Here is a 12190-nt window from a genome sequence, read left to right on the forward strand (position 1 = left end):
GATGGGATGTTCTAAGTGCAGGGATCGGAGTGTTTCGATGACTTACGTCTGTCCCTTTTCTTTTTTCTATGTACTGTGGGTCAAGCTGCCTTTGGCACTTAAGACTAGATCGACTATAAGGCCTTCAACATATAGAGACCCTCAACAGTAAGTGATGCCTCATTGCTGAAGAGGTCACCAACTAGACTCCAAGCACCAAAGACTCAATGCTGATAGGGTGAGAAAGCAATAGTACTGCTTACTGTGGGCCCCCTTGGAGTATCGTAAGTGGTCCCAACAAGATTTCCTTTTGTTGGGGCGGACCTCAGGTCTCCTGCTTCATTTTAAATATGCAGCTAAGCTTAGTCATCGGGGAGGCCGGGTTGGGGGCTATTTCCCCATTTTTCACCAACCTACAATGCTTCTCTTAAAATACACCCACTCATTAAAGGTGAGTCTTGAAGAAAGACTTTGGAAAATACTGTGCTCTCCCTTCCTAGACTTCTTTACAGCATAAGAGGGCAACTTGTTTCAAAGAGTCAAAGTGGCTGATAATATGTGGAATTCGGTGACTGAAGGAAACGGAACAATCCAGAACTCGGCACCCAGACCGACTCCCCACTTCCCTGGCCACACACCCATCACAATAAGAAGGAGCTCCACTGGCTCCCCATACACAAACTAGCACCATTCAGATTTCTCACCCTCAACTTCAAATCACTAAACAACACAGGTCCAGCAAACTTCAACTGCCTCCCCTTTCACTCATGAACCAAGCACCTCTTCTCAGCCGTATTCCAAAAACAGATGCAGCAGTTTAATGTTTTCCTTCATCGCTCCTAAAGTGTGGAATGCCCTGCCACGATACATCGGTGTCTCCTCCTCTATTCGAGTTCTGCAAGAAGCTGAATACCTGGCTCTTCAAATAGTTCCACGCCCGCCCGCTAGATTAGCTAGATCTGCACCAGCTTAGTGCCAAGATACTGTCCCGGGTGACAGCACGCTGTACAAGTGCTTATAGTCTTAAAGTGTAAAGGAGAAAAAGATCTGTTTGTCAAGGAGATCAATTACAAAATTACAAAAATTTAAGGAAAATAAATGATTTCATCTAAAATCTAATTTAGGTGCTGTTTTAGGCCCCACTCAACCTGCAGAGATTATTTTGAAAGTCTTGAATTATTATGAAGGTACCGATGCTGGTGAATTGATATTGTAGATAATTACATTTACACTTTGTTCTAATCCCCAAGCTCTGCTAAACCAATTGTCCACAACGTGTCACACCCCTCTCCACATATTTCTAGTTTTACAATGGGGACTCACCTGTTTTTTGTTACACCTAAACGTCCTTCTGAAGTGCTCTCGAAATGTTGGTATATAAGTGTTAAACTTAGTCTTGTGATAATTCTGCAAAGATCCCTGAGGATGGAAATTAGATTAAGAGTTAGTCTCAGAGACAGAAACACATAAAATATATCAAGAGAGAAACAAAAAGACACATGTTGCTGCGCAGGAGAAGACCTTTTTGCTAAGGTTGACTGGTCACATTTCTGTAGCTTATTGCTATATTTGGGTGGTAAACTGATACCTGGGTACAACAAATGCCCAGACAGTGTTAAGTTTGAAATCAAAATAATTAAGTAATACTATCACAAAATGTGCTGCATAATTTTCCGTTTCTTGCTGCATAGTTTACTCAATCCTGCTGCATAATTTGTCCCTCCCCTGCCTCATAATTCTTGTGGCCCTGTAAAATTTCTTCTGTTATTTATTTTTTCGTGGACATTGTCACTCATTTCAGTTTAAACCTCTACTTGTGTGACGTTCGACGTATGCCCCAGAAATCCCTCTATGCAGTCGCCATCTTCAGATTCTTTTTTCTTTCTTTGTGCTAGTCAGTCGTCTCTTGAGTTGAGCTTGTAAATACACCACCACCAGTTGAGGTGGGTGGGTTACATGTGAATCCAGAAAATTCTACAAGCTGCAAAAATACTCCTTCCAGTAAGTAACCATTATGTTTTGCTGTGTGAACCTTTTCTGCAGTCACATTCTGTGCATCAATTACAGAGCGTTTTTTCTTTTGTGGGTTGGCTGGGTATTTTCTTTTTTTTACGAGAGTATGCTGACAAACAAATGCTTCAAATACACTTTGTCACACTTCTGCCTGCTCATCTGAATGACCAAGCAATAAGTAGTGTTTAGTGAAGGTATATCGCGATGCACAAATGGTTTCAAATGCTACTCTGCCTAAGAAAGCCTGTGTTTCTCCTTTTTTCCTTGCTGAAGTGATGATGTTCGGAAGCCACACTTCCGTCTGGAATGACACTTAGTGGCCATCGGACCTGGATGAACCCCGAAAGACCACGCCCGCAACATTGGCGCATCATTCTGGACAAACAACTCTCCATGAAACGACAGGTCACGTAATCTATGCATAATCTTCAAATGGCTCACCATCAGCACCAGAAAAACAGTAACACAGGCCCTCATTACCAGCCACCGGGACTCCACCAACGCACTATATGCAGGCACGACCAACAAACTCATGAGAAGACTCTAGACGATACAGAACACAGCAGCTAGGCTGTTTCTCAACCTGCCCAGAAGGACCAACATCACCCAGTACCCAAGAGACCTCCACTGGCTCCCCATCCAGAAAAGATGTCAGTTCAAACAACTGACCCATGCCTTCAATGCTCTCCACGACCAAGGACCTGCATGCATGAACCACTGCCTGAACCTCCACCAACCATCCAGAAACCACTTATCGGCCCACCCCACCCTCGCACAGGCACTCTGCATCCGCTGATGCGGCACCAGAGGACGCTCCTTCTCCCACCTCGCCAAGTCCTGGACCAACCTCTCCTTCCACCTCCGAACATCACTCTGACAGACTTCATGAAGAGATTCAAGACCTGGCTCTTCGACTGAAACCCACAGCCCAGCGCCTGCATACCCTCTCAGGTGATAAGGTGTGCTATATAAATACTGATTGAATGGATTTACAATGCTCTTTTGGCTTTTCTGTAAGGGTTACTCCCCTCTGTCTTGTGACAATATTGTATTGTCTGCGCTGTACATCCCCCCTCGCAATGATTCCTTTGGTGCCGCTCGTAGGCGTGGACATTGGGCAAACAGATCCTTCCTTCCCTGTTGGAGCACGGACAAACGGAGGCTGAGAAAGGGAACTTCTTTCGCCTGAGGGGCAGAGCACGCCGGGTCTAACAGCCGATTCCGGACTGCAAGGACCAGCGGGCCATGCATGTTATCATTGGCCACAACTGGTTCCTCTTCCTGCACCCTCCTCCCTGACTGCATATTACGCCTCGCGGCACCCGCTCCGCGGGAGCCGCTCGTAGGCGTGGACATTGGGCAAACAGATCCTTCCTTCCCTGTTGGAGCACGGACAAACGGAGGCTGAGAAAGGGAACTTATTTCGCCTGAGGGGCAGAGCACGCCGGGTCTAACAGCCGGTTCGGGACTACGAGGACCAGCGGGCCTTGCGTGTTATCATTGGCCACAGCTGGGTCCTCTTCCCGCACCCCTCCTCCTACCTACTTTAATAACGCCCAAACCCGCGCACGCGGGACGCACGCGGGACGTGCCAGGGCGGGCCCGTTCTAGCCCGTTCCAGAACGAGTAAGACTGGACTGGGCCACCCCCCTTGTGTTTGCTTTTTGCACGCTCACAAACTGTATGTACCTTACACCAACTTATAGATTGTAAATTGATTGTGTATTAGTAAGGATGTCAACCAGACAAAGTAGAAGCAAGGCTACGAAGGGGGGAATTCAGTTAACAGGTACCCTTGACAATTTCATTACTAGGACGAACTCGGTAATTGATATGGGTATAAGTTTAATGGAGCAGAGGGTTTCACTGGATCTAGCCATAGCCAGAAGAAGGTCACAAGACCCAGTAATGGCTAAAAGATCATCCTTGGGGCATATAGCATCAGCTAGAAGTCCAGAACGCGTAGACAGTGCTGCTCCTTTACTGTTGCAAGCCGATGTGCATCACACCACAGGTCCATCCCTTCAGTCACCAACTCCTCCTATTCAGCGGTCCCTGCAACTACCTAATGAGCATAAACCCCTTCCAGAGCTAGTTGTGGTGGGTAACAACTCACCAGAAATTTTAGAGCTGGAGGCTTCGGAAGATGAGGCTAGCATAAGAAAATTACGTGGGAGGAAGGAGGGTGCAATACCAAAACGAAAAAGCCCCACCGCTCCTGCTTATGCAAGGAAGAAGGTAAAAATTACAAAGATACAGGAGAATAAGACTAGCCCAGGTAAAGAAGGGGATGTAGTGGGAACTGTGCCACGGGCTGTACTGAGTGAACAGGATGAAGCTGGAACTGCTGCAAGTCCAGATATAGCAGAAAGGGTGCTAGATCCCTTAATTCAAAGCAAGGCGGGAGATAGTATAATTGGGAATGTTGACGAGGGAAATGTGAGTTTATTAAGGGATATAGGGGACCTTCTAAAATCATTCTTAAAGCCATTAGAACTAAGACTGACACGAATGGAAAATCAGTTACTTGAGGTTGAAAAGAGCATCATAACATTGGCAAGCCTCAGCATAGTGGGGTCAGCATCTAATCACACCATAGGTGCCACCACAGTACCTTCGGTGCCTTTCGTAGACAACAATAAATCCCAACCACCAACCCAGAGAACTAGTGCGAATCACGCAAATCCAAATAGGGTGATTCCAGTAGGCAGTGTTTCAATAGCCAAAAAAAATCCAGCAAGGGGCACCAATGCTACCAATAACATCCAGCAGAGCCAGAAAGGGCATCAATCAGGAAATAAACCTAGGGGAGGTTATATTAATTTTCCACCAGATGTTAGCCCATATGTAGTTGTCTTGACAGGGGTTCCTGAGCTAAACAATCAACCCAAGGAAAGTTTTTAGACCCTAAAAATCAAAGTCTCACACTGGTTAAACGAAAAGAGGCCATTACCACACCATATAAAAGGCAAAATACTAATGGTTCGTAGAGTCCCCTCGGTAGGACTCACAAGGAAAGTAATCCCAGGAGACTGTGTGGTTGTTACGTTTGAAGATCCACGTATTGTGCACCACTTATGCTCGAGGAATCCAGGTCCTCAAGATGGAAGTACCATAATTGAAATTAGACCACTCATTCTTTTATCCTTCTAATATGTGTTCTGAGGGTGGTGGAAGTTGGTCAGTGGTAAACCATCACACTAAGGGTGGGCCAAGCAGTGGGAATTTGGGCAATCCCAGACAATGGGTGGGAATACCAACCTTTAATAGATTTAGCTGCTTAGAAGCAGTTGACTGACTGAATCCACCAGTGGGTTGTGTTAACGGTACAAAAGCTAGACTATGTAGGCTGAGGCCCATTGCCTTTGCCATTAATGAAATCAGGGGAGGACACATGGAGGGAAATGGAGAGGTGTATGTGGGTGCAGAAAGTAAAAATAGCCACATTGCACGCGCTAACCCTGGGGACATAAGCGCTGCTGAGTCATTAAGTAGTGTTGGAGCAATGGCGGCAGCCTGTGCCCAGGGGGTGAGACAACAAGGTACACCAACCTTAGAATCTGGGAGCACGAATAATACTACCATGCAGGGAGAGCGAGGTAGAACACAGGAAGATCTCAACCCACAAACACAGAGAGCCGTGGTATTAGATACAAGGCCCCCATCTTTGGAGTCACCCCCTACATCTAGCCATAATGTCAGGACACTTAAATTAATATCATGGAATATAGCTGGTGTAGCCAAGAACTTGAGGGACCCCGAATGGGCTAAGTATATTGACTCTAGTGACATCTGCCTTTTGCAAGAATCATGGTCACTTGATACCCCACATAGGGTTGACTTCAAATCCTTTGGAATTGGTGCCATACCCTCTATAAGGAGAAGGCCTTCAGGCGGTCTAATTGCATGGGTCAAGGTAACCTTAAGGATTCAGGTTGAAATCATAGATACGAGCTCACTAGACATATTGGCACTAAAAATTACAAAATGCGAAGGGAAATCTCTCTATTTAATTAATGTCTACAATAGACCTGCCCCCGCATCCAAAGAATCCCTCACCCTTGCTCAACTGGACTCTTTCCTAGGTAAAATAGTTGGCAGGGAAGCTGTCATCATAGCTGGTGACCTAAACTGCAATTATGAACCGGTTCTAGGGCTCAGCGATGTCTTCGAGGAAAAAGACCAAGCTAATAATATTCCTGCATTGGACAATAGTGAACCTGCTAAATGTACAGTCTTGGCAGTTCAATTAGTGAAGTTGTCTACAGAGCATGGTCTTAGGGCCTGTAATGGACGCCTCCCGTCTGACATTTCCAAAAAAACATTTTCTAGAAATAAATGTAAAAGTAATTTAGACTTTGTAATCGTGTCACTGATTATCTGGCAGCACATGATCGATTTTCGAGGTAGAAGACGGGATAGAGAGCGATCATTGTCCCCTGGCTTTGTTGTTTGAATCTTGCTTGGTCATGGGGGTTGGGAATGATGTGTTAACAGATGTACACAGTGGCTCACGTGATGAGATCATTGTAAGTAATAACCGACGAGCATTAAAATGGTCTCATACTGGAGCACGGTGAGATCCTCGCAGAAATTTATTCACAATTTGCAATGTCTTTTGGGGTCTTTACAGGTTCCCTTGTCGAGGATAATAACCCTGATCATTTTTTGGCACTTTACAATGATTTTTCTAAAACACTGAAAGCACTAGTTACAAAAATGCCAAAGAAAAACCAACAAAAATTGAATAATCTGTCTCACAGCAAGCCATGGTATGGCAAGTTATGCAGGGAATCTGAGGGGTCCCTTTTGCTGGCGATTAAAACCAAATCCGCAGAAGATGTTAAAATAGCAAGGATAGTTTCTAAGCAGGTTCAAAATGCCTCGAGGAAGACAGGGGAGGAAGATAGCTGGGCGGACTTGTTGGTGGCTGCTAAAGCAAGGGACACTGCAGGGTTCTGGAGGCTAGTCGCCAATGGCAATCATGAAGGGAGAGTTGCAAAAGACATTTACCTTGATGAACTTACGTCGGTCAATCATTTCACGACCCTATATAAAAAGTATGATACAGACCATAAAAATGTTGGCGAAGAGGAGGCAAGATGGCGACCGTATCGGTCGCGTGAGTAAGCTGCTCCTGCCGGACCTCACGGACATCGGACGCCTAACCGCTGAAATAGGAGCAGACTGACGTTAGAAGCCTGCCGGATTCTGTATACGCTACGAGAAAACCCAGCATTTGCTCTTTTTTGTGTAAAAGAGGAAAAATAACGCTTTGGAAACGCTAATGTGCTCACCTGTAATCGCTGTGCTGATCGGAGCTAGACCGCGGAATCTGCAGAGTCAGCGGTGGAGGCGGTGGGCGGTTCTCACAAGGCGGCTCACCTGGTACATCCCCGTCGCGGCTACTGGCGTTTTGGCTGTTTCACCGCCAGGAAAGCCGGCGTGCTGTTCGGGAATGGCTCCCAAAGGTCGGAGAGGACGCGGCCAGGGGGCCGCTAGTCCAGAGATACAGGGGGAACCTGAATTAGCGCAAAACTCAGTCGCGGCTGCGACTTCTATGGACAACGCTGCAACCCCAACCCCGGCTCCAGTTTCAGCATTAAGTTTAATGAAGAACGCTACTCGTGGGGAGACACGCGCCAAAGAGCCGGACAGAGCAGGGAAAGCTGCATCTCAAATGAAGGAGAGCGCGGCGCTGGAGGTAACCAAGACCACTAAAGGTATTCGAGTTATTTCTCTCAATGAAAAATAAGGAAGCTGCTAAATCTGTTAAGCCCGCCTTGACCATAGACTATGCTAAAGATTCTGTGCCTATTGAGTCTGTAGAGGCATTGATTGAGCGGGTCGAGAATGGGCTGGGGCCATTTTCAGATTGTCTGGAAGGAAGGAGACAAGAGGCCGAAAATATGAGTCAGGATATTACAAACGGCCTGGTGCAGAGATACCTAATGGCGCTCACCTGAGTGAATTAGACGAAGAGGAAGAGACTGAGGGGAATGGGGTGGAAGTGCAGGAAAAAGAGTCAGAAGCAGTGGCAACTAAATGAGAATTCAACCTCAACCTCTACCCAGGCCAAGAATATAGAGAGCACAGACTCAGTTGATTTTTACTCTTTGTCAGAACACTCAGTGTCATCCACTGAAGATCTTGTGCAGCAATACGCTACACACATGAGTATGGAAGAAGGAAGCCTCATAGTAGTTTTGAAGCAGAAGATCAAGGGTCTGACTTTCTGGATGGCGGAACAGTTCGTAGACTGCTGTTAACCCAGGAGGGAGACTACATAGAAGGAAATAAAGGAAGGAATGGCTGTACTACAGGAGCGTCTTTTGCAGGAGATGAGCAAGCTGAAGAAATTTCACTTGGTTTAATATATAAGACTATGATGCTGCACAGAGATGAGCATAGGCAGGACAGTTTAAGAGTTCAGAACTTGTGTGAAAAACATCAAAATTCTGTCAGACGCTTGACCAAATCACACTCTGAATTTCTGGAGAGAGCAAATGAAGCTGAAGTGCGCATTTCTATGCTGGAAGATGAGCTTACGCAGCAGAAGAAAGCATTGGCAACACAGCTCGCCAATAAGGATGACATTAACTAGAAACTCATTGATTTAGAAAACCGCTCTCGAAGAAACAATTTGAGGTTCTTACAAATTCCAGAGGGAAAGGAGGGGTCAGATCCTCGAGGGTTCATTATAGAGCTTCTGAAAAAGTCATTTCCTGAGTCCACAAGATGGGTTGTGGAGCGGGAAGTGGAAAGGGCACCTCGGTTCCCTTTTAACATTCGAGCAAATCATCAGGATCATCGCAACCAAAAACCGAGAGCTATATTAGTGGCATTCAATAGTTTCTTGGTGCGAGAGGAAATATTCACTAAAGCACGACCAGATAAGAAGATTAAAGCTCTTGACTGAGTTTTTTGTACGTCCTGATCTTTGTAAACAATCTGTGGATTTGAGATGGCAGCTTCAACAATTGATTCCAGACTTTCAATCTAAGGGGGCCCATGCTTATTTGATGTTTCCTGCTAAAATGAAAGTTGTGTATAGAGAGCGCACTCATTATTTTATGACGGCACTGGCAGCTAAAGCTTTTATGGATACAATGTAATCATTTAACTGAATGAGCATAAATTGGGCTCTGTTTCTATAGGTCTGTAACTCATGGTATTTTTGCTAGTCTATTATTTTTGAACTGCTCCTTCTCGGTTGGTAGGCGTTTAAATATTGATCTTTAGTGTACATTAATGTGAATAATATGCTTGTGGGCGAAGGCAGGTAGATGGGGGCTAGCTCGGATTAACAGGACCATAAGTCCAAAAGCCTCAGTAAAGGGTCAGGGGGGGGGGGGGGGGGGGGGGGGAGGGGGGGGACACTTTAGTTGGGGGGGGGGTGCAGGGGAGGTGCACATGGGGGGTGTGGGGGGAAGAAGGGGGAGAAAATGTTCTTGAATACAGTGAACTGCGTAAAGAGAATGACACTCAAGACTTTGATGTTGTTTTAAGTAGCCTCAGCACTTCAATATATCTGAATTGTAAGATTCATTATGTTTGTTTCTCTTTTTTTGTGTAAGGACCTCCATGGTTGGGGGAAAAATATGTCCCTGTTGGTTTTGGATAAACTTGAATTATATGATAAATGGCTTCTAAACTATTACAAATTTGCTCTTTAAATGTATCGGGGCTAAATAATACTATAAAAAGACAGAAGGTCGCAGGTGAATTAAGATATATTGCACCACCTTTATTGTGTTTGCAGGAAACTCATACCATGGTCAAATATAGGTGTTCTAAAAGAACTTGGATTTTCATTAGTGATTACTACAGGACAATCCAGTTTGATACGGGGTGTGGCCATCATGTGCAAAGGTAATAATGTAGTATCAGGAAGAACATTAGCTGATAAAAAAGGAATATGGGAAATCGCTGAATTTTTTGTGGATGGTAAAAAACTGACGTTATGTAACATTTACGGCGCTAATCTAGATGATCCGGAAGTTCTAGTTGAGGTAAACTTGGAATTAGCCACCTGGTCTCAGCCTGTTTTGATCTGTGGGGATATGAATATTAATTTGACTAATAGCTCATTGAAAGATGGGTTTGCCAAGTATAAGGGTCGTAAGCCAAACGTATATAAAGCACTAACAAACTTAGTGCAGGACCAAGGGTTGGTGGACGTGTGGGGTTATATAAGACCAGAGGATAGTGGATATACTTTTTATTCTTATCCCCACAAAAAACTGGTCAGACTCGATTATTTTTTTGCCCCGGTTTCTGTAATAGAAGGAGCGATAATTACTGTGTATCCTAGGATTTAATCAGATCACTCCTATAGTATTGGAGATAGGTGTGGGGTTAATTAAATCTAGACAATTTAATTTCACATTTGATAGGAAGCTGGTGGTAAAGTGATTTTAGGGATCATATGAGGAAGTGGATCAAACTATTTTTTCAGGAAAATAAGGGATCTACTACGCAGGACATAATCTGGGATACTTTTAAAGCAGGATTTCGGGGGGAATGTATCAGTTTTTCATGCAAGAATCAAAGGAAGGCGAGACAGGAGCTTGATAGATTGCATTTGCAATTAAGTCAATCTGAAACATTATTGATGCAGGGGATATGTAACGACCAGGTTCTCAAACCAGATGGGATCAGCTCCTTAGAGCACCTCCAACCCAGCCGGAACGTAATCACCTCCCTCCTCAGGACCCATCTATCCAGGCACCTGGGTACCTACCTGAGGATGGGGGACTCGCAATATACAAGCTCATATCATTAGAAACACCACTAAATCTATAGGGATTACTAGGAATACTCACTGATTACTAAGGACGTCCATGCCCTACACCACACTCATACCTCATAGTCTCGTGACCACATGGGTCCAGACTAATCTACCCTGGGGCAGTTCTGATTATTTACCATTACACACGGATCACCCTCAGTGCTCACTCGACAAGCAATCCGGCGTGTCTACATACTGCAGCCCTAGTGCTCTCTTCCTCACAATCCGGTCCACAATCCGGCGGACCTAAGCACTGGTGTCCTCCCCAGTGTTCTCTAACTCACAGCCCGGTCCACAATCCGGCGGACCTACAAACCAGTCTCCCACCTGGTGTTCTCATTAACGCCACTTACCAACGACGACGACCACTTTCCTATGAATACCTTCAGCTCTCTCTCTACCTATGTTGGGAAGTCTCTCTCACTATTCACTAAGGGTTCGCTACTACAATAATATTATGGGATGGCCGAATCACTTAGTGTCAATAATTCCCTAGCTCAGGGGCTCCTCTCTCTCCCTAATTATTCAGTGGCTACTTACTGGATCAGGGGCAGTATCTGTTCTGGCTGTAACACCTGACTAGAAGGAAAGGTTACCTGTGCTTTAAGAACAATAGACACACTGTATGCAAGAGTTATTCCCTGATTTAAACGCTCCTATTTCCTTTTGATCCATCAGTTGCTAAAGCATCTGGTTAGAAGAAAGGCTAGCTTTATCATAAGAATAACACATGCACACTGGTTCACTAAGAACTGGGGTATCTTTATTATAACAATATCAACAATATAATACTGCACTATAACACATAGCCTGAAAAGTAAGAGGGGAATAGACACATACACAGATCTGCGGGGTCTCTGTAACAGGAACTTTAACACACCGCTGAAAGAAAAGGATTAGACATACAATAGCCTAGGGAATAAAGACAAGATTAAGGTGTAAGTGTAAAGCGGACTAGTTTAGACTACCTCACCTATTAGAAGGAAGATTTCTCTCTGTCTCTGGTGGGATCAGGGCTCTCTCTGTCTCTCCCTCCGTCACCACAGCTTCACGCCTCTGGCTCAACTGCTTCAGCTGACAGCCTCAACTCCTCCATCTGCTTTAATGCATTCTGACAAACTGGCAGTCCCAGCTGATATGACTACTCTCTTCAGCTTCAGCAATCATCTGCCTTCTTTCTCCATTCCAGAAAACCAATAGAACTGCACTGTACTCTGCAGCTCCAGCAAACATCCTACTCTCCACTCTTCAAGAACCAAACTGACCACTCCTCCTCTTCTGCACTTCGCTGATATGGATTCCTCTCTCCTCATGGAAATTTCCAACAGAGGGCTGCCTCCCACCGAATTCCTGTGCTAGCTCCAGGGCTCTCCACGCAACCGCAGTGCGCATCTGCATGTTACGTCT

General features: G+C 45.2%; 1 protein-coding gene across 1 annotated transcript in view; it reads right to left on the reverse strand.

Annotated features, from left to right (window-relative positions):
* TINF2 (TERF1 interacting nuclear factor 2) overlaps nucleotides 1-12190 on the reverse strand; it is a 200047-nt gene that overhangs the window by 34364 nt on the left and 153493 nt on the right. Inside the window, exon 10 of the mRNA XM_086923732.1 lies at nucleotides 1303-1398. Coding sequence (XP_086779858.1) covers nucleotides 1303-1398 — 96 coding nt within the window. The remainder of the gene's footprint in view (nucleotides 1-1302; nucleotides 1399-12190) is intronic.

This window comes from Lissotriton vulgaris, chromosome 5 (genome assembly GCF_964263255.1).
Source record: "Lissotriton vulgaris chromosome 5, aLisVul1.2, whole genome shotgun sequence".
In the NCBI taxonomy this organism is placed as follows: domain Eukaryota; kingdom Metazoa; phylum Chordata; class Amphibia; order Caudata; family Salamandridae; genus Lissotriton; species Lissotriton vulgaris.